General features: G+C 45.7%; 3 protein-coding genes, 1 long non-coding RNA gene, 1 other non-coding gene and 1 pseudogene across 7 annotated transcripts; 3 read left to right on the top strand and 3 right to left on the bottom strand.

Annotated features, from left to right (window-relative positions):
* Positions 1-1,334: 1,334 nt before the first annotated feature.
* Positions 1,335-4,395, top strand: LOC112882187 (ORM1-like protein 3). The gene is made up of 3 exons (XM_025947181.1): positions 1,335-1,770; positions 2,892-3,043; positions 3,903-4,395. Exons 1-3 carry the CDS (start codon positions 1,573-1,575, stop codon positions 4,039-4,041), a joined length of 489 nt encoding a protein of 162 aa, XP_025802966.1. The 5' UTR covers positions 1,335-1,572; the 3' UTR covers positions 4,042-4,395.
* Positions 4,396-4,919: 524 nt separating this feature from the next.
* On the top strand, positions 4,920-5,850 carry LOC112880868. The gene is made up of 3 exons (XM_025945605.1): positions 4,920-5,047; positions 5,234-5,334; positions 5,432-5,850. The coding sequence occupies exons 1-3, from the start codon at positions 4,950-4,952 to the stop codon at positions 5,848-5,850; spliced, it is 618 nt and encodes a 205-aa protein (XP_025801390.1). The 5' UTR covers positions 4,920-4,949.
* Positions 5,851-9,087: 3,237 nt separating this feature from the next.
* Positions 9,088-9,159, top strand: TRNAT-CGU. The gene has a single exon. It is a non-coding gene; the product is annotated as a tRNA-Thr (tRNA).
* An 858-nt stretch (positions 9,160-10,017) lies between these two features.
* LOC112882879 lies at positions 10,018-11,115 on the bottom strand (annotated as a pseudogene).
* Positions 11,116-11,692: 577 nt separating this feature from the next.
* Positions 11,693-14,376, bottom strand: LOC112881851. 3 transcript variants are annotated; one of them, XR_003226534.1, is made up of 5 exons: positions 14,180-14,376; positions 13,836-14,086; positions 13,617-13,699; positions 13,301-13,440; positions 11,693-11,929 (listed from the first exon to the last, which is right to left on the bottom strand). It is a non-coding gene; the product is annotated as an uncharacterized LOC112881851 (long non-coding RNA). The 3 variants fall into 3 exon arrangements; XR_003226535.1 differs by having other exon boundaries at positions 11,693-11,945; positions 13,836-14,078; XR_003226533.1 differs by having other exon boundaries at positions 13,836-14,078.
* Positions 14,377-16,065: 1,689 nt separating this feature from the next.
* Positions 16,066-16,443, bottom strand: LOC112880867 (peroxidase 16-like). The gene has a single exon (XM_025945604.1). The coding sequence runs from the start codon at positions 16,441-16,443 to the stop codon at positions 16,066-16,068; it is 378 nt and encodes a 125-aa protein (XP_025801389.1).
* Positions 16,444-21,827: the final 5,384 nt, after the last annotated feature.

Below are 21,827 nucleotides of genomic sequence, written 5' to 3'. Positions count from 1 at the left end.
TGTTGTCTACATTGTCGATTGTATGTCGTATTTTATATGACAGCTAGTAGAATTTTATTGTCTTGGTCATAGGTTATCTACTATACCGCTAGTAGCTTTTCATCTTGGTGTTGATGGAGCTTGGCGTTTGGATCAAGTTGGTATAAAGATCCCTGTAATGTTGATCTTTTCTCATAGTAATATGTGCGCTGAACATTATCAAAATTATATGCAACACTATTTATAGTTTCACTTTTGTGCAAAACTCGGAATTTGGATGGATTTATAGGGTATAAAAGAATCGTAGCTTTCTATTTTGTTATATATCAACACTGACAGTCCATTACAGCCCATCATGAGAAAAGAACATGGCTTTTAAGAAATATACCGGTCCCATGTTAGGACGTGGCAACGCCGCGCCTGCAGTTTTTAGTAAATACTAATTGACTCTTCCCAACCAAAAGCTTATTCAGATTTTTCTCTTATACTATATTGCGCATCAAAGTACAACCCCACAAATCACAGTACTCTCCACTACTCCTACACACGTACTTTTTCAATGGTCACCGCGGTGGTTAGCGTAAGACAAAAGACACACTTGCCAATGCCCTTCTCAACTAATAAGTGTGGTGTACGAGAGTGATGATATAATGATTCTCTAAAATTTACATATTATTTTTTACAAAACATAAAGTATTATTATATTTTTGTAATTTATATTCATATTTATTTTATTAGTTCTTGTTTTCAGTTGGAAAAATACGATGATGAACAATAAATAAAAAAAATATCATTGTTGTAATGTAGTTTCAACTTGGCATAGTACCCCATATATAGCGGTAGAGCACCTCTAGTTGAAAACTTCATAGTCAGCTCGACCTAGGGTGTGTTTATTTCCTGGGTCTAAAATTTAGAGAGGTCACATCAAAGAGAATTTTATCATTTAGAAGTATTAAATAAAGTCTAATTACAAAACTAATTGCAGAACCCTAGAGCTAATTCGCGAGACGAATCTAACGAGGTATATTAGTCCATGATTAGCGATGATTATTGTAGTATCACTGTAGCAAATTATGAATTAATTAGGCTCATTAAATTTGTCTCGTGAATTAGCATCCATCTGTGCAAAAAGTTTTGTAATTAGACTTTATTTAATACTTCTAAATGATAAGATTCTCTTTGATGTGATGGGTCTAAAATTTGGAGAGTAGGAAACGAACACACCCTAGTTTTGGTTGCATCAGGTTTTGCACGTTGGTTATTCCTCAACATGGCACGTCGTATTTTAGCTGAGAAAGTGGTTCACCCCTTAAGCCAACTAGTAGTATCGCCATGTCGGCGGTGGAATAATCCAGAAGGTTGGAGATATTTGCCCACTGGATCACACAGAGCGAGCACCCAACCAAACCGAACGCAGCCGCGGCAACCATTTCCGCTCCACCGCATCGTCCGCCGCCGCCAGTCACACGCACGCTTCCGGCACAGGCACAGCACGCCACGCCTCCTTCTTGACCCTCCCGTGCACCCGACCCCGCCGCGAAAGGCCCCTGGATCCGCCGCGCCGCCGTCGATCGACCGGGCCTGGGAAAGAAGATGGGGCGGAGGGGGGAGCCCTACTACGTGGAGGCGGCGCCGCCGGTGGACGTCAACAAGAACACCGAGTGGTTCATGTACCCGGGCGTCTGGACCACCTACATCCTGCTCCTCTTCTTCGCCTGGCTCCTCGTCCTCTCCGTCTCCGGCTGCTCCCCGGGGGCCGCCTGGACCGTCGTCAACCTCGCGCACTTTGCCGTAAGTCCCCAGTCCCCACCCACCGTATCTGCTGCGGATCTCGATAAGGCGTGCTCTCTGTTTTGTGGCTTGTTCCTCTATTCCTCTAATTGGGTTTGCTTCCGTCCGCTGTATCTGCGGGATTCGATCTGCCCAATTTGGGAGCTCTTTCTGGTCTCCAACTGTTCCTGGCCATTCAGGCTTGACTAAGACTGATTGGTTCCGGCGTGTCAAATATGTGAGAATATTCTTGCTTAGAGAAAAAGGGATAAATGGAGAATCTTCTTGGAGTCTCGGAGATGACATGGTGCAGAGGTGGATTCGGTGGATGATTCGAGTGAGGGGGGCATCTATAATTAAATTGCTTGCTCATACCATACCCATGGATACTTACGAATAAAGGGAAGTCATAGAAGATGCCCTTCGCTAGATTTTACAAGATGAAATATTAGTAGTATAAACTGCCTTAAATGAACTGTCTTTTTTCTGTTAGTTATCATAGATTTTATTCCCCACTTATTGCGTGTGAGATGGGGACTGCGTTTTTGCACAAAAGTCAAAACAAGCATGCGAACCTACGCCGAGACCATTTCTTAGACTATATGGTAATCAGATATTGACTATTGAAAGGTCCATCTATGTGCACTATGAAGACCTACTAGTTGGTGGACTTTGGTTTGGTTTCTAGAACAGGAAAGACCATTTGACTGCTCCTGGACAAGGCTCTCATGGCAAGCACTGAGTTATATAATGCTGTGAAATATTTGGACTTGCAGATGTCATGGTGGCCTAAAGATAAACATAGTAGATAATGGGTTGGTTGTATCATCTTGGGATGAAGACATCACATGTCTTGCTGGGCCAGGGACGTGTTTGAACAAATTACATTTTCAACTAGGATTCTAGGAAGAGGATTTTCATGTGACCAGCAAATTTGTACTGTTATTATTGTGTTATTAACCCAAGTTGTGACATACCTTCACGTTTTAGATGCTTATTCCAATATGTTTTTGCTGTAATCTTAGACAAACACATGGGTCGTGTACTGGTAGACAGACTTAAGTAGAAGAGTTAGGCCTTCAGTTTATGTTTAACTTGCCTATTATTATTCTGTTGTTCCACTGAAAACACTCTACTTTCAGATCACTTACCACTTCTTCCATTGGAAGAAAGGAACCCCATTTGCTGCTGATGACCAGGGCATGTACAGCCGATTGACATGGTGGGAGCAAATTGACAATGGCCAGCAGCTTACACGGAACAGAAAGTTTTTAACCGTGGTACCTGTGGTCCTGTAAGTTCCATCATCATACTAAATTGTACACTGTAAAATTACTTTATAATATGGAAACAAAGCTTTCAGTAAATGGTATCAAATTGATCAACATTGCTCGATTAATAATATCACATTTTGTGCATATCTAGTCCTTTTGGTTGGATTCATTTGCAAGCCTATATGTTTGCATGTCCATCAGACTATCTTTCAAAACTAGGCTTGTGCATAAGTCTGCTTGTTATCCAAATGGAAAGGTTCATGCCATTATATCTTTAGTAAACTGCAGAACAGGAGTTGGCATACAGGGAAAAAAGTTGAAATACGTAAAAGAAGTAAAGCACTTAAGCTAACTCATCCAATGAGCCAATCCTGAATGTTAGGGAAATTTCTCTTCTAGCTATTATCCAATTACGCATGCCTTCAAGGATTAATTTGATCACTGTGATCAACATGGTGAAATAAGAAAGAATTATGATTTTCACGAAGAATGCAGGGTTTGGCTGATGTTTGGTCAGTGTTAGTATCTGCCATTGCTGCATAGGTCGTTGAATCTGGACATTTTATTTCACTTCTTTTGTATTGTTATTCTGTTAGGTCGTATATTTTGTTAAACAGGTGACGTGATTGCCCATGTCATGAGAAGAAGGATAGTGAGCTTCTTTTCTGTTGTGTTAATTGTGTTCTGGTCCTGTGTTGCTTTTTTGAAATCACTTGGATCTTTTGATTCCTTTGCTACACTTTCAACAAATTTATGATTCTTGGTTTGGCGTCAACATTGGTGGAATATTGCATGCCATTAATCATGTTGCCGTATTGTTGAAACCAAGTTGATATAATCATATTGAGTTGCATGTCCTAAATTATGTTTCCTTTTCAGGTACCTGATTGCATCACACTTGACCGACTACAAACAGCCGATGTTTTTCCTCAACACGGTGGCTGTTTTCGTGTTGGTTGTAGCAAAGCTGCCAAACATGCACAAGGTCCGCATATTTGGAATCAATGCAGACATCTGAGGGCCACTTCAGGAAGTATCTGGATGTTGGCGTGCTCCAATGTCTGAAAGAGGGACGTGGAACAAGTGAATGCTTTGCAAAGGCAACTCAGTCGCTGCCTGTAATATCTGTGTAGATGTAGAAAGAACTGTAAATGTTACTCTAGCATACAAGGTTTGCCTGCAGACTGCTGTGTGTTTGTTGTTGCAGCTTCTTCCTTAAGAGTTAGTTCACCGGAAGTTTAGTCTGTTAGTGCAAGGAACACAGCAGAATGTGGATAAGAAAGTGTGTAGCAAATGCTGTTTGCTGTCTTGTATAGAATGGAACCCAGAATTCAGTGAAATCAATCTTTCTGTGGGTAGACCCCGGGGAAAACTGACACTCCCTCTTGTTTTGAGTTGGTTTTTTCAAAGTCAAACTTCATAAATTTTGGTTAATCAAAATATATGTGTGCTTTAGTCATAAAAATCATATGAAAGGACTCATATTTCAAATGTCTTTTAATATGGCATTGACTTTCTCGCAATCCATGATATATTGTAAGCAAAATTAATAGTCAAGTACATAACTCTAAATACCTCCCAAATTTTCATACGGCCACTGAAAACAAACAAAAGGTAGTAAGATGCTTTTCTTTGATCGCCACGTTGCTCTGCAATCTGCATCATCTTGTCAGCCATCGCAAGAAAAATTATCGAGCGACTCAATCACTTGTTTCTTCAGGCCGGGAGCAGCTGTGCATCACCAAAATTCCTTCGATAATCAATCTTGTAAACTAACCGGGGCGAACCGTCAGTCAGGTTGCTCTCAGTTGAGCCCGGCCCAACAAATCCGAACGTGAATGCAACCGCCGGTGCAGCCCCGCCCGGCCACATCAACCGACGAGCAGGCAGTTGCTCGATCGGGCCCTGACAGACGAAGATCGAGCGATGGGGTCCGTCGTGAGCTCGGCGGCGAACGGCGTCGGCACGCTCGTCGGGAACGTCGTGTCCGCGCCGTTCAAGGTGCTCTTCGGCGCCTCCTGCGAGTAAGTTCATCCTGACGGCATTCGATTTATTTATTTTTTCTGCAATTAATTAGCATTCAGGAGTGGTGGATGGATTACGCCGCTCTTCTTTCTTCCTTCTAATTTCTGCCAGAAAGTGAATTCCGCACGCCATTGATTGATGATAGCAAGTTTTCCCCTTTCTTTTTTTCTCGCTCTGTGTCAAAGGAGCGTTTGCTCGGGGACATGGGACCTGCCCTGCTTCATCGAGCACGTCTGCATCTCCAGCCTGCTCAGGCTCTTCTTGGTTATCATCGTCACCTACATTGGTATAAGAACACACACATCGAATGAATGGAGCATGCCATGCGTGTAGATCTTGTCATATCTGGTTAATGTATTACCTTCTGTTGGCACAACGTACAGTGCTGCTGTTCGGGTATGTCCTGTGCAAGCTGGGCATCGTCAAGTGCGTGGCCAAGAACGCCTTCAAGATGGTGTGGAAGCCCTGCTCGGCCTGCTGCGGCGTGCTCGGCCTCCTCTGGCAGAAGGTGCGCGACACCAAGCGCGTGCACCGCGGCCGACGCAGCCGGCGGGAGCGGGACGTCGAGCTGGGGGAGCCCAGCAGCAGCACGACCCGCGACGGCACGGGCTCATCCTCATCATCCTCCTCCGACGACGATGGTGACCACCGCCGGGGCGCCGCGGCGGGCAGCAGGTCGACGGGGAGATCGTTGCCGTCGTCGTCGTCGTCGGTGCGGGAGAGGAGGAAGGACAGGATCCGGCAGTCCCTGCGCCTGAAGAGGGTCAGCTCCAAGGTGGAGCGCGCTGCGAGGGTAAGCTAGGGGATCAGTGGACGGCAGCACCGCCACTCGACCTCGACCGGGCCGAAGAGAACGGAGGTGCCGCTGTCCTTGTCGTCACGGCGCGAGCTGGGCATGGCTCGCCGGCGCGTGGGCACAAGCATGGGCACTGCCGCACATTAAAGTCGAGCCATGGCGATTCGACGCGACAATACGTGATGCCCCATCAATGACTTACGGATCCCATTCCACGGATCGATCTCGATCGTCCATGCTCTGGTGGTAGATACATTACTTTGGTTAATTGCTTATAGGTTGGTAAATACTGTACCAGAACTTCGTGGTGAAAAAGTTCATTGCACATGGTATGGTAGTTAGATAAAAGAGTTGTTGATTAACCTAATTACAGACGCTGGTCCAAACGTTAGTACTGTGCCGTTGTAAAAGATGGTTAACTTATTATTGTGTTGTCTAATAGGTGGTCTCATGTATTACCACATAATCTTGAGACTGTCTGTTTAGTTGTTTCATGATAACGCATGAGTCCTAAATTTATGCATGAGCCAAATCAACATTGTGATCTTTTACGTATTCTCACTTTGTAGATTTTTATGTCACCGTGGTGTTGTAGCAATAAAGCACATATCACATTCAGCTCCACTAGTTGTAGGCAAATTATACACGAGAAGTATGGTACATATAGATAGATATTCAAATAAAATATTTATTGTATACTATACAAAAAGATAAAAAAAATGATCACATCTCGATGAAAAAGTTCATGCAAATAACTGATACCAGAGGGCAATCATGAACAGCAGCTAGCTAGTCGCGTATATCAGAAAACCCTTGCTAATTAGTAATTATTAATGTAATCTAGTAGCAGAACATCGAATACACATACACACATGCGGTCTTGGATTGATGCCGGTGACGAAGATGCCGCCTGGGGTGCTGCAGCCGCCGGCAAGCTCGCTGGCCGCGACGAGGAGGGGCGCGTTGGGTTCGGGCCCGGTGACGAAGATGCCGCTGGTGTGCTGCAGCCGCCGGCAAGCTCCCTGGCCGCGACGACGAGGTGGGTTCGAGCGTCGGGACGTGCCCCCTTTGTGGCAGCCGTGCCATATGCTTCACCGGTAAAGCACCGTGGCCTGGTTCGTCGCCTCATCGGAGAGACGGAGAGAGAGTTGCCAGCAGATGGAGACGGTGAATCGATTTCGCGCGCGAGGAAGAAGAATTTAGCGCGGCGAGAAGGAATCAGCACTGTAGATCCAGCGAGGAGAAAAAATCGCTTCCTCTGGCAACGACCGGGCATACAACGGTGGTAAAGTTGGTCTCATCGAGTGAAAAAATCGTTGATGAGCCCGTTGTTTTACGAGACAACAGCTTTTCTCTCTCTCCTCCTCTTCTCTTCTCCATAGGAAAAAAAAATCTATACAGCTCTTCATGAGACAGCCTACAAAACCATTAATATATATAGCAATATATTTGCTCTTTTGCCCTACAAACTGGCAGCTCTGTAACGCCTGTTTGCCTTGGGTAAGATGGCTCGGAAGGAATCAACTGATTTACTTTCAATAAGATAGACAATTGTAGTACTTCCTCTATCTGAGTTTGTGCAAAGTTAACTATCCTATGTTTAATCAAATTATAAAAATAATAATAATATTTATGATGTAAAATGAGTACAATTAGATCTGTTGTCAAGTATATTTTTGTAGTTGATTTAGTCAATATGTACTACAAATTTAGTCAAACTTAGTATATTTTGATTGATAAAAAACTCAAGAGTCCTTTCAGCTTGCTCCTAAACTCAGAGTTTTCTTGTGTCTGCTGGGGTGGGGTGGGGCGGGGCGTTGGGGTTAGGAGGTGGGGGCGGTTGGTCGGTCGGGTCATGGTCTCATTGGCGTGAGAGAAGCTCCACCATTATTAATATTTAGAGACGGAGCAACAGGAGATAGCATCTACAAAGGTTATTTTAAAATCTACTCGCTGAATAAGATTTAGAGAGTTATTTGAGTAAAAATTATTTTCTATATCTTTATATTTTCTAACAGATTTTCTATACCTATGCGTAGTCTAGAGAGCAATTCTCGCTCTCCATCTAGCGAGAAATCCGGAACAGAGGAGGTCTATATTTAGATATCCAATTGAAAAGAGTTAGTTGGAGAGTAATTTTTAACCAAGATCTCTATTTCTAAATATATAAAGAGTCTCTTGGAGATGCTCTTATATCAACGCACGAATTGCATAAGCTCCTTAATACTTGCATAACTCCGAACCTCGCTAGCGATATGCTGCAAAACGGTCAGCTCCAACTCTAATGATACGATGCCGTTGAAACATATCGATGTCGAGGAACTTGCCGATCCGGGTTCGAGTCCCTAGTTACGAGTACTCATATTTTTTCTAAATTTATTTTAGGATTTAACCGGCGTTATTCTTTCAGTGGTAGGTAATGTACCCGTCGATAGTGAGACGGGCTCAATCTCTTGGAGACGCCTATGATAATTTCGTCAATCTCAAAAATATGCAAGCTCAGTCTTTTGGAGATGCTCATCACTATTAGAAAATATGCCAAAGATCAACCCTAAAAGTACTTTTGAGGTGGATGGAAAGATTAGAGAGTGGTAACACCACGTGGTATCTAAGACTAGATATTGGTAGCGGGTGGTGCTACCACCCGGTACTAAATGTTCCATCCACACCCGGTACTAAGGATCCTCCACGGATTACTTCAAATAGAATTATCTTCCTATCAATTATAATTGTTGTGTATGTGAGATGGTAAGGAAGGTACGTGCAAAGCAAGAGGTTGCAGAGGTTGCAGGTTCGAATCCCGGCCACTGGCATGTGCGCATGTGCAGGTCTCTTATTGGATTTAATATATTTTTTTGATAAAAATATTTTGGTACCGGATGGAATCTTCACCCGGTACTAAATAGAGCCTTAGGCACCGGATGTTTTACCCGGTGACGAAAATCCAGACTTTTAGTCTCAGCTTCGCGGTACGGGTTAGGAGCCGGTGGGTAAGGCACCTATCATCCGGTATTATAAGACTTGTTTCTAGTAGTGCTACTGTGTGCATGTATTCATCTTCGATCTCGAAAATCTTCCGATTTAGTCTCTCAAAAATACTTATTAGAGATGGGAGTTGCGTGCCTCGGGGCCGAACTGGCGAGCAGCCGACTCGTGCATGGCTCCGCCAGGCATCCGTACGGAGGTTGTGGTGGAATATGATTTCAAGTAATTTACAGAGGTGATTAAAATACTAATAATGTGGGCCCCTATGGCTCAGTGGTAGAGCGTCGGCTTCGTAAGCGGAAGGTCTGCAGTTCGATCCTGTATGGGCCATTAGTTTTTTTTATTTGTAATGACCATGTTTTTTTAAAAGCTATGTGACCATGGTTTTGGTGTTGCCGATACATGAAAACAAAACAAAAACAAGAACTTTCTAATCCTCTTTTTGGTAGTCCCCGGAAGAATACTTCAAGTCAGATTTACTTTTGATCCTATATGCCAATTTTATGGTGGTGTGCCATTGAGAAGAAAATAGTATTAAGCATTTTAGTTGCGTTCTTATTATCATACGGTATTCTCTTGGAATTGCGTAGAAGTTGTCCTATAACAAATCGTTAGTTGCGTAGAAGTTGTCCTATACGGTATTCTTATTATCATACGGTATTATCATACACCATTTTAGTTCCTGTTACCATGCGCTTGATTCAAGGTCTGGTGCCCAAGAAATTTTTTTTGAGGAATTGGCCGACAAGTCAAAGATCCTGAATTATCTGATAGAACTCTTTCTACTTTTCATCCCACCAATTACTTTTCAGCAATACTCGAGGCAGAAACATAGTGATTTTATTTGTACATGCTCTACTGTTTGCTGGAAAACTATAAGAGATTCTCTTCCAAAATCACAACTTCAGATATAACTATCATAATCATATCCAAGCTATGCTGAGGAAAGTTGGTATTGAACTTGGAGGTTTGTTGTCATTTCAGAAGTCACTGCAGTACATAAGGAATCAGTAACAGTTTTTGTTTGAATTCTGAAAGGATCTAATGTACAAAGTAAAACACATTTTCTAAGCATCGGCTTGCAACATTAGTCACAAGACTCACAGCTCAAGCTTCTGCCCTCGAGAACAACAGCCCGGACGAACATTATATTTTCCGCTATGTATGTACTGCTAGCGAAGTGAAAGCTCAGGGGTAGTTGACCTGGGAGCGGTACGTCTTCCCGGCCTTCCATGCGGCCGGGATGGCGTCGTTGACGACGAGGATCCTGCCGGAGCCGGAGGTGAGCCGGAGCCCGAACGGCGCCCTGAGCTTCCTGCCGTTGTTGAGGCGCCACGTCGCGCCCCAGTTGTGCGCCATGGGCTTTGAGGTCGCCGTCGCCGCCCTCGAACTCGACCAGCACGTCGAAGTAGAACGGGTTCGCGCCCTGGTCCACCCTGAACGCGACGCTCATGCCGGGGTACCTGCACGGCATCACCCTCATGTACTGGACTCTGAGCACGCCGCCGGCGCGGAGCCTGTCGGCCATGCCGCGCCTCGTCATGGCGCCCATGGCAGCGCCGCTCATGTCGAAGTGGGCGGCCTCGCCGGGGAACAGCCCGCCGGGGGATCGTCCGTGATGACGACGGTCACCGGCTGGCCGGAGCAGGCCGCGTTGCTCGCGCATTTGACCTGGACGGACGCGTTGTCTTAGCACTAATTGCGGTTTTAACATTTGTTAAATGTATACGTGTGCCAGCAGTAGGGCGTTCTGCTGGCGTAGGTACCTCATAGCAGGCGCCGCAGCCCTGGCCTCCCCTGTACAGCGGCGTGCTCCCGGCGGCGATCATCGACGAGAATGGCCGCTTCCCGACGGCGGTCCCGTAGCCGCACGCGCCACCTGCATGCATGCATATGTTTCTACCCATTAGTCTCAGTTCAGCTCCGGCACGGTCACGCGCGTCGGCACAGGCATCGATCGCCTGCATTGCACGCGCACTAACCTTCGCTCCCATCACCGTTGGGGGCGCCGTAGTACGTCGCCCCGGCGCCCCCACAACCAGCCGCCGCTGCCGGCGGCGAGGGGCTAGCGGCGTGGTTGCTGCGTGGCTTTGGAACAGTAGTTGGCTGCGGCCGCTCGTGGCTGATCGACTTTGGCTGGGACGATGCAGCTAGCTTGAAGTTGTAGTTGGTCGGCGGCGTAGGCGTTGGCTTTGTGAGTTTCCGGAAGCAAGCAATGGGGCTCAACAGAAGCGAGAGCACCACCACCATTGCGCCCAACAGTAATGTGTAAGAAGGTTTCGCCATTGCCAGCTGGCCTAGCAGCTTACCTTAGCTTGTTGCTGGAGTGCTCTATGAGAGTTGCATGCAGCAGTGGTGACGACAGAAACGAGTGTTTATAGGGCATGCATTCGGGGCGGATGCACAAGAACAAAGACGACTTTGGGGATTCTAGCTACTGGTCGAATTATTAGGGCGAACGTGACAAGTTGGTGTGTTAATTGGCCTGAAAAAAGTCTAAGCAGAGTAGCAGACATGTTTAGTCTGCACCACCTGGTCATTGACAAATAAATGGGTCGCGATTGAGTACGACTACGAAATGTCCTCTGTAATATATGATGTAGGATCTGGCTAGCTTACAGCCGGCCGTAATATTACCTTCCCATACGGTCTGCTTTCCAATTTTGGCAACCCCCGCCTCCCCTCCCTTTCCCACAATTTTTAGCGCCAAGCAGCGCTGGTCGGCGCTGAATAAGCAAAAACCCATGGTCCCCGCAAACACCTTCTCCCTTCCCCCTCCTGCCAAATTGCCCAGCAAAAGGAACTGGAAATCCAGCACTGCCACTGCCTCTTGCCGCACACAAAAGCAAAACAGACACATTGGTGGGTCCAAAGAGATTTTTATATGTGCCCATCATCTACAGATGCATGTTTTTCGGGTTCCAGCAACAAAAAGAGATCCACAGAAAAAAAAAGACATCCCCTGATGCAAAAATGCAGATCTTGTGTTACAAAGTTGCTAGAAGTGCAAAAACTGAACTTCGTCCGGACAAGACAAATGTGCTGGATCCACCTCATTGCTCCCCCCTCCCAAAAAATTTCCACTGTTGTAGATGCGTACCTGTAAGATTGAAAATCTGGAACAAAATTAGAAAATTGAAAAAAGAAATACAAAGATTTGCCTGGGAAAAATGACTGAACTACATGCTTTCACAATACATTATTGCCTGATGATGCATATTTAGTTGCCTTTTGATGCATGTAAAAATGCTTTGGTGCTCCTGCTGTCTAATCAGTTTTGTGACTTGCTGGAAATGGTATGTGTAGGGAAATTAAAATGGATTTAAACAAGCTTCCACCCAAATTTGATTATGATTTTCTAGATGATTCAGATACCAATCCTCCCTATTGCACTCAACCAGTCCTTGGGAGAGAGGAGTAAATGACAATGAGCATGATCCAAAACTTCAAGACTCAACTGTTTTGGGTAACAATATAGCTGCAGTTGGCAACAATTTAGCTGTTGTTGGCAACAATTTAGCTGAAATCACCCCTGATGTGCATACAAAATGCTGATAACCCACCAGATGTAGCAATTGTGGAGGAGATTTGGTCAACACCTACACTGGGCAAATGTTTGGTACTAAGCAAGAAGCAAGGGAGTTCTACAACTCATATGAAACCATGTTATTGCCTAATGATACCTTATATTTTGCCTATTAAAGTATAGAAATTTGCCAATATGAAACCATGTTATTGCCTAGGGAGATTTTAGTACTGAGTGGGAGCCAAGACGGGTTAAAAGCGCATCCATCGAGTGCTTAAAGAAGCATGAATGGTGTGCTTATATAACTCTGTTTTATTTACAAACAGATTCATACAACTAAAAAAGGTGAAGAAAAAGAGGAACTCATATATGCTGTACTTATGTAAACACGCAATTATATTGTTTGTACTTGCGCAATTATAAATGAATTTTGCAACCGTAAACTGATCACTGACAGCATACAATAGATTGTTGCTTAACGATGAGGTGCTTGTTATGCTACAGGTTTGAAAAAGACAAAAAATACTGCATAGAGAATGTGCCCCCTCCCCATCACAGCCTAAAAAAATCCTACTACCCACTAATTAATTCCGAACTAACATAGAGCTACCATAAGTAAAAACTACTATCAGCCATTTTTATTCGAGCTATGTGTAAAACTACTAAAAACAAACTACCATAAGTAAACAGGCAGCACATAGCTAGAATCAGTCATCAGACACAGCCCCCTAAGGCTAATTCTACCAATCAGTAAACTGCAAAAATTCATGGAAAGCCGAACTAGCAAAGCTGCATTCGTAGGTTTGCAAAGAAACAAAAAAAAACCTATTCCAAGTTTTTAACTATATTTCCAATTCAGTTGAACATAGTCACAAAGTATTTCCCATCTGCTGCAGTAACTTTGTAAAGTGATATTGTTGTCCAAATCGCAGAATCCCAGCACACCTGAAGGTCAGGGCACTCCTCCCTAGAAATCAAATGTAGAAAGCACGGTAGCACTCCAGAGCCGATCACCTTGTCAATCGGGGGGTTCTCTGATTTTTGTTACCATTGTTAACGACCAGAGCAGTTTACATAAACTCGAGCTGCAATCCAGACAATTAAATGAAGAAAAAAGATTGGCTACGAAGTCAGCAGAATCCATTGACGAATCTCTCTTCAATTTTACAGAATCGAAAGAACTCCCACCGTCCCACTAGTTCTGTTTCGAGAAAACGAGACGGCAAGAATGAGAAATTTTGTTGGCAAAGTAGAAACGCACCGATCGAATGCAGGTCCCTGAACTCTCTGACGGACGGCCTCCAACTACATTCTGCTCTCATCCGAAAACAACCGCTTAGCCAACTGCAGCAGGATCCCCAGCAAACGCAAACGCAAGTTACGCAACAAAGGCGGGCAAATCATGAGACTGAAGAAAGAGGCGAGGTGCAGAGCCAGCAGAGCAGGTAGGATCGAGAAGAACCATGACGAGAAACCTCACCTCCTTGTCGACGGCTAGCGGCGGGTGCTGCGCCGCCGCCGCCGCCGCCGCGGCCCTTCGCCAGCGCGCTGCCGCGGCCGCCCTTGCAGATACCGACGGTGACGTCGACGCGCTGCGCCGTCGCCGCCCCTCGCCCGTCCACCGACGCCTTGAAGCCGCTCCGCCGGAGCTCCGTCCGCTCGCTGGGCCGCAGCGGCATCGCCTCCTCCCCCCGATCATCTCGCCGGATTCCAGATGCTTGCACTGATGATCTCCACCAAATCAAAATGGAAAAAATCCACACATCAAAACGACGAACAGGGGGGATTTTGCTCGGGCGCTCAGGGGTGGGGAGAATCACTTACCTGAGCTCCCGAACCGCCGAGGATGCCCGTCGGGATCCAGAGGATGGCGCCGATGTAGGAGATGAGAGCGGATGGAGGCGAATCGCCGGTCGTTGCGAGCGATGAAAGAGGAGTGAGAACAACCAGAGAGAGGGGGAACGAAATGAACAGGCGTCCCGAATGAATTTCTCCACCACTCTCTCACCAGCCTCCTCGAATGTGGGACCGCCCGATCAGCTAAACGTGGGTGCGCGGTGGATGAAAACAGCCGTGCAATTGGACAAACGTAGGGCCGACTGTAGTTGAGTCTTTAATATAGAAAGTGTTTGCTTCAAAGTTTAGAGTATGTTTGGTTCAGCTATAGATTTCTGAAAATCTGATTTCTAAAATCAGCTGTGGGAAAGCTACTGTGAGCTGACAGCTGTGGAAAAGCTGAAAGTTGTTTGGCTGAAACAGCTGTCAGCTGTGGATTCCTGTACACGAGCATGAATTAGTTCATACAGTACAAGCCAAGGAGCATTTCGTTTTGTTAGAACAGCACTTTGAGTGAGAACCACTCTATTGATAATTTATTTAAGAACAATACTTTTCAATACAAATCTTGCGGCATCAATTTTGTGGTTCAAAAATGTATTGATACATTAGTTGTGGCTAGATTCTGATCCCAACGAAACAAAATACATGGCATCTCGACCTAGTAGTTGCTAGGACCTGGGAGAAGTACTATAAAACCCTCTGTATACTAGTGATTGGCGCGCGCCCATACGCGCGACTAAGCAAAATGTGAATTTGAGCATGGTATTGATTTGTCCACTGCAGGAGATTCAGTTGGAAATATGATCCTTCAAGAGTGCTGTGTGCTAGTACAACATCTCATTCACATGTGTTTGTAAAATATAAGATGTAATCTGGTAGAAAATGGGAGATCTAAGTTGGTTTCTGGGAAGGCCCGCATTTTTTTCAACAGCAAGATATATATCATGTACTGAAAGAGTTGGTGTATGGTGTTGATGGATTAAGCGGAGTGGCTATAAGTGTATTTTTAAGTTTTTGCTTTTTGTCGTAGATTGTTTTTCATTTCTACAATGGATACATTCCTTTCAAAAAAAGCAATGGATACCTGTTCACTCTGTGTTGTAGCCTGCCACATGAAAAAAATGCATATAAATAGTTATGGTTGAAGAATTCAGAACAATGTAGATGTGTGTTACCATATCTTTTAGTTATGGTTGAAAAATTCAGAACATAAACCTTTACTACTTGATGCAGGGCGAACACATATCTTTTAAAGCAGGACAAACAAAGTAGTTTTCTGTAGCTGCACAGAAGCAGAGTTGGTTGGTATTGAGTAGCTGCTTGATGAAAATATAATTGGTATCTCTATGTGAACAGTACAGTTCTATAAAGACTTTTTCGCGACTACTAAATAGGCATGGAAATGGGAGTTTTTAAATGGTGTTTATTTTGTATGTATAGTTTAAATAAGAAAAATGGATCTTGTGAATCGTAGTGTCAATGTTATTATCAGCACCAGCATAAAAAAAATGGACAAGCCCTGCAATACAGATCATCTGCTTGAGCTGTGAAACCTCACTGCTGTGCCCGACAACTACCTCACTGCTGTGCACGACAAGTACTTGAGCAGTTGAGCTTTGTTCAAAACTTTCAACCAAACCGCGTTGTTCTGCATGCGTACTGATAATTTCTTTTTTGTTAACATCACAAAAGGAAAATATTATGCATGTTAATGTTACAACACTGTTGTTGCCTATAATCTGTATACATTTAGAGTTCCCAATAAGTACAGATTTAAATAATTTTACATTTTATTCTATTCTCCTTTGTTTCCTCTAGACATGTACGAAGAAACTCGAGTTACAAATTAGCTCGGCAATTGAATCAGTCAATTAAGCACGGCAGATGTTCCCATGGGCCGCTGTCTTGACCCCGACCCGGCCAGTGGCCGTCACGAAGGCCCGGTTGAACGCAGCGCCGCTCTGGGCCCAGGCGTCGACGGTGGGCCTGGACCTGAACCTCGGGTCGGTGTAGAGCACCTGGTCCAAGGCCAGCAGGCCCTTCCCGGCCTGCAGGTTCCTGAAGTACTGATGTCGAAGGTCACCGGCCTTACCGGGTCCATGGACATGGCGGCCCTCGGGTCGACGTTCGCCGGGCACTCCGCCTGCAGCTGCGTTGCGTACCCCGACGGCCCCTCGAGACGCCGCGCCGCAGTGCCGAAACAAGGTGTCCTGTGCCGACATCCTCACCACGGCCACCTGAGACACCATAGCCCTAGTACGCCATTGCCATAGTAACCGTCTCATCCCTTGCCGAAACCGGAACCAAGCAAATCCAAGCTGACAGACATCAATCAGGCCGGCAGCCCGTCATACGCGGAGGAGCTAGGGCGGCTGGACGGGCTGAGGTCGACGAACAGTAGCGTCGACGGGAAGCTGCTGGCGCCCTTCTTCAACCTGGACCAGCTCAACAAGATCCAGCACAACGGATATCAGAAAGTTATAGAAACCAACACGCACACAGCAGCACGGAGCAACGACTCTAAATACAGGTAGGACAAGCAAGATAGGCGACGATTTTAAAATGTGCAGTAAGTGAGACCGCCCAACGCTGAAGAAGCAGCATAGAGAACGATGAGCAAGTGCAAAAACCAGACGGGTAGAGAAACTTATTTTGCGGTGCAAACAGAAGCGAACAAGAAGCAGAGGTGCACAAAATAAAATCGAAGAAAGAAAAAGAGTACACACAGATTGTTAGCCAGCCTCTAGCAGCATTGAGTAGGAACCTAGGTGCATGCAACGAAGGTGCAGAAAACAGCACGGGAGGGTAACCAGCGCCTATATGTACCGCTGAAAGAAATGCAATTTGGCCAGACTACAAACGTAAGGACCTGACAGAAAGCTTGCACGTTCACAGTGCGTTCAATTCTAAAACAGTAGGCAAGTCGTGCTCACCGCGGAGACGGAGCGTGGCGACAAGAAGGCGTCTAGGCGTGGCGAGCTAACCGGTCTGAAAAAGTCCTAATGAGAAGGGGTACCAATTAACGTAACGTATCCTTGAAAATCAGAAGCGTGAAATAAAAGAACTGGCTTGGTGAAAACTAACTGCAGGCAAATGGAAAGCGGACGACCCTGCAAGAACTAATCAGCGCACAGAATAACAGGTAACGGGAACAAGCAGAGGCCAACGCATGCACAGGACTACCAGCAGGGATTGGGAGGTCGTTAAACCGAAGCAAGTAAACAAGGTGCTAAAAAAAATTGGGAGGAAGAGTTCACCTCCGCCGCGGCACGGCGGCAGGCAAGCAGAGCAGAGGAAGAATCGTGGGCAGTGGACAAAGGATCATGTCCAAAGGCGAACGGGGCCTGCAAATTAAGACAAGAAGATGAAAGCGCACGTAGTGCATAAAAAATCGGCTGACAAAATGGAGAGTAGCAACGGAAATACTAAGTGCAGAGGTAAAAGGAAAGCGAAGTCGTATCGCAACTAAAAAAAGAAGAGAGGGACCAATGAAATTAGAAGACTACAAACAGGCACCCTAGGTTTTTTTTCTCCAGGCGCATGCTCATAACAGGCCGGACTTTAAAAAGGGAAACGAAAGCAAAAGCGGAGACGGTCGAGGCAAAAAAGACACGAATGGGAGCAGGTATCTCCATTCGACAACGGAATCTCGGAACGAAGCAACGACATCACGGAAACGAAGCAAGAAATCCAACCTGCAGCGCATGCAACAACCAGGAAACCTCGAAAAGGAACAAGAAATCAGCGAAATCTCTGATAACAGGAAAGCAAGCCAAACTGGAGCACAGGCAGCAACTAGGAAATCTCGAAAAAGAACGAGAAATCCAACGTAGAACATCTCTGAGCAGCGAAGTAGCGAACAAAGAGGAGGGCGGAGCAAGCGAAGGCAGCAGAAACTTACCGCGGAAGCAAAGGAACATGTGAGGAGGAGCAGTGAAGCGCAGGCTGGAGTTTATCCCGCGTCGCCCGCAGACCACCGCGACGAGTCACCGTGGTAAGCCGACACCACAGCAGTGAAAATCCACGCGTCATGGTGACGGAGCGTGTACGCGTACGACGGAGGCAGACGCGAGCGACAGCGAGGCAGCTGCTCGGTACAGCAAGCGCCACGAGCCAGCCGATAAGAATCGAACGAGCGCTCGATTCACCAAGCGCTGCGGGCCAGCCGATCATGATCCAGCGAGCAGCAGATTTCCCGACGACGTGGCCAGGCTGCGCGGGCGCCGAGCCCGCCACGAGTACTGGTTGTTGCAAGTTGGAACGGTTTTGGTCCCAGGAAGTACCGGATCTTCCAGCTCTAGTTAGCTAATGCAGGCGATCCATCATGTTCTGCAACTGGCAGGAACGTTTACTTCTCGCCCCCCCCCCATCATACGAGTTAGTTAGGATATATACATGTATAGTATATCACAGATGATTGATCAGTAAATAATTGTAAGAACCGTCAAATTTAATATCATTTTAAGCGAACGGCCGGTCATTAACACTAAGATGAGAGCTAACACGCGCTCGCGCTAAGAGCGTGCCACGTGTTAACCCATATCTAAGTTATAAATGACCAACTTGTCATTCGCCAAAAATAATATCAAATCTAACAGTCCCGGTGTGTGCTCCACCATATGCCCAAGATCATGCATACACACATACCGTTTACAATCTCATACATCGCCGATGGATCATAAAGAGAAAATTTTAAGCAATAAAGGTTACACTAAACAACATTATAAGTTCAACAAAGGGATAGGTTCGAATCCAAAATTTAAGGTTCCACAACAAAATATAAGCCTCGGTCTCATTACTTAACATTAGAAAGGGATATAGTTTATCAAACTGAAAGTCGAACATGTCATCCCCAAAAGAATGAGTTCGCAGCGGATATCTAAATAACGATAAAATGATGGGGTCTTGCTCAAGGACACCATCAAGGCCGCATCGACCTACTCCTCGCCCGCACCGGAGTCGGCGGGATAGAAGTGGCCAAACACAACCTCCGGCTCACCTGCAACTTAGTTAACAAAGCAACATGAGTACAAAGGTACTCGCAAGACTTACACAAATTAGTTAATAATCAAGGATTATGCAAATGAAGACTCATAAGATAAGACTTTAGGGTTAAGTAATTTGCATAAGCACGAGCTCTCTAATCCAACACCTAGCTTCCTAGTATTTTAATTATCTTGCCCAAACCATCTCAACTTTTAGTTGATAAATCACAACACAAATGAGTATCAAGAGTTGACATGAACCAAGTCCGACAAAACGATACTTCTACGAAGAATTCATTGGATTTTGAGCTTGCTCATAACTGAGAGCGCAACAATTTGAATTGATTCATTATCCTTGCAAGGGTGTACTTCTTTACCCACACGACACAAGGACTATGCGACTCACCCAACTGATCACGTTGAGCAAGGGGGTACTCGCATCAACTTTTCCCGACAAGTCTCAACCATTGAACATCACGCCTAACTTGAGCGGAGAGTTACCTAGGTTCACCGGGGACACCCCTAAGCCTCCCTACAAAGCCCTATAGCCACACATCTAGGATCGTGCATCAAGGATTAATAGTTAGAAGGTAATCGGCTCATCCATACCAATCATATGTGGTAGTACGATAACATGCTCAAAACCGAGGTCATTCACGGACGGTCCTTAACCGATTCAAGCGGACTATGCCTACAAGACTCCTTTCTCGAGGCCCTACATTCCGCCCACGAAACCATTTCTTTTCCAACTAGACCAATACAACTTTCAACATCTCAAACCCGGACAATCCCGAGCAAGGTAAAAGTTGTGTATTGTGCAAGTGATCCTATTCCTAACAATTTCTCCCAAGTTACAGATTAATTCTAAGCATGGCTAAGCATTTATCAAATTTATTAGTTACTAACTATAAGTGTCAAGACATGGGTATATAGAAGTAAGGGAGGTCAATGTATAAAAATAGGATTGACGATGCAATAGATAATATTTAGTATAAACATTTATACCCGAGATAGCTAAATCCAAATCAAATTAAGTGGGTCAATGAATCATGCTTAGCTGCTTGCCTTGGTTATCTTCTGGCTCGACAACAAATTCAACTCCCGGCTCGGTTTCGACGATCTCGGCGGGGCTCAACAGGCTCGTCCTTCGTCGTTTCAATCACTATAATGCATGAATAAAATGTATGCATTAACATGATGTTGATGATATAAAAATGATATGATGAAATGAAGAATGAGCATCACATTTAACAAGGAAGCTCGCAAACACTAGATAAGGAGCTCGCCGATTACGTTCGCAAACATAAGGATAAAAATGAGGATTGCTCAAAACAATTCATATAGCAAGCATAAATCAAGATTTAATGTTTGCATACAGAGGACATCATAAGGAATTTATAAGGGTTGGATTTGCAATAAAATTATTTTATTAGAATTATTTAAGAAATCTACAATTTTTAGCAACTTTAAACAAGTTAAATCTTAAAAGACATGTTACACATTTGTATAAATTCTCAGGAAATTAACAGAGAAACTAGACATGAAGACAAAGCTAACAAAAGTAGTTTGGATATTTTATCATCTTTTAAGCAAAAGTTATAAATTAGACAAGCTTGCAGGCAGAAAATTATTTAACACACCTATCGGAGGAAATCTCCAGCCGGGTGGCGGAAAGCACCCGTCTAATCCTAGTTAAGGATGGGTTTGGAGGAGACTTAGGAGCGCTCGATCGATGGGCAGATGAACGCAGGTAGGACGCAAGGATTTAGAGTGGTTCGGACCGCCGGAGCGTAATACCCTACATCCACTTTGGTGTTGTATTGACTGTGTAAGCCTGGATGGAAACTAGCGTGAGCTTGTCTGGAACTTTGTGTGTCTAAAAAACTTGTCCTCTAACGAGTACACTCTCTCTTTTATAGTTCAAGGGAGGTGCTTACACTGTGCGGGACCCCGACAGGTGGGCCCGGCCAACTGGAGCCTACTCTATGTGATATGGAGATCTCCATCTCCAGCCTCTCACTGTAGTCTTCGCGGTTGGGAAGATAATGTGCGTATCCACGGCCTGGGTACGGTCGCGTGTTGCCTTGTAGGCACAGTGACTGCTGTCAGTGTTACTCAACAGTGGAGCCGTGCCACCACTGTTGAGTGAGAACCTGTCAGGCGAAGGAGCAGCGCTGACCCGCCGCGCCGTTGCCTTCACGCGCACTGTAGCAGCGCAGGCCTCGGCTCTCCTGTTGCAGGCCATCATCACGCACGCGCGCGGCGCCGTGACAGGACTGTACGCCGCTTGCGCACAGTAACGGTGATACGACGCGCCGCCTTGGAAACAGGCAGGCTTACCGTGGTGTCAGCCTACCTGCCCTGTGTGTCAGGGGAAGGCCACACTTTTTGACTTGGGCGCGCCCGGCCCAGCTACCGCATTAAATGCTGGTAGGTCGCCTGGAGACCAGCGAAGGGCCTCTTGCCACAGGCACATGGCAGGCCAGCCCCACCCCCACTGTGGGGGTGGCACATGGTGGCACCGGACCCCTTCCCGGGGGAAGGGGGATCCGGGCCCCCGAGGCCGGTTGGAGCGGTCAGGTCTGTGATGGTCCGGCCATCACACGTGGCAGTCCTGGACCTCCCTGGGGGAGTCCGGGCCCGCGGGG

This window comes from Panicum hallii, chromosome 2 (genome assembly GCF_002211085.1).
Source record: "Panicum hallii strain FIL2 chromosome 2, PHallii_v3.1, whole genome shotgun sequence".
NCBI classification, from domain to species: domain Eukaryota; kingdom Viridiplantae; phylum Streptophyta; class Magnoliopsida; order Poales; family Poaceae; genus Panicum; species Panicum hallii.
This window is presented reverse-complemented; position numbering and strand designations above follow the sequence as displayed.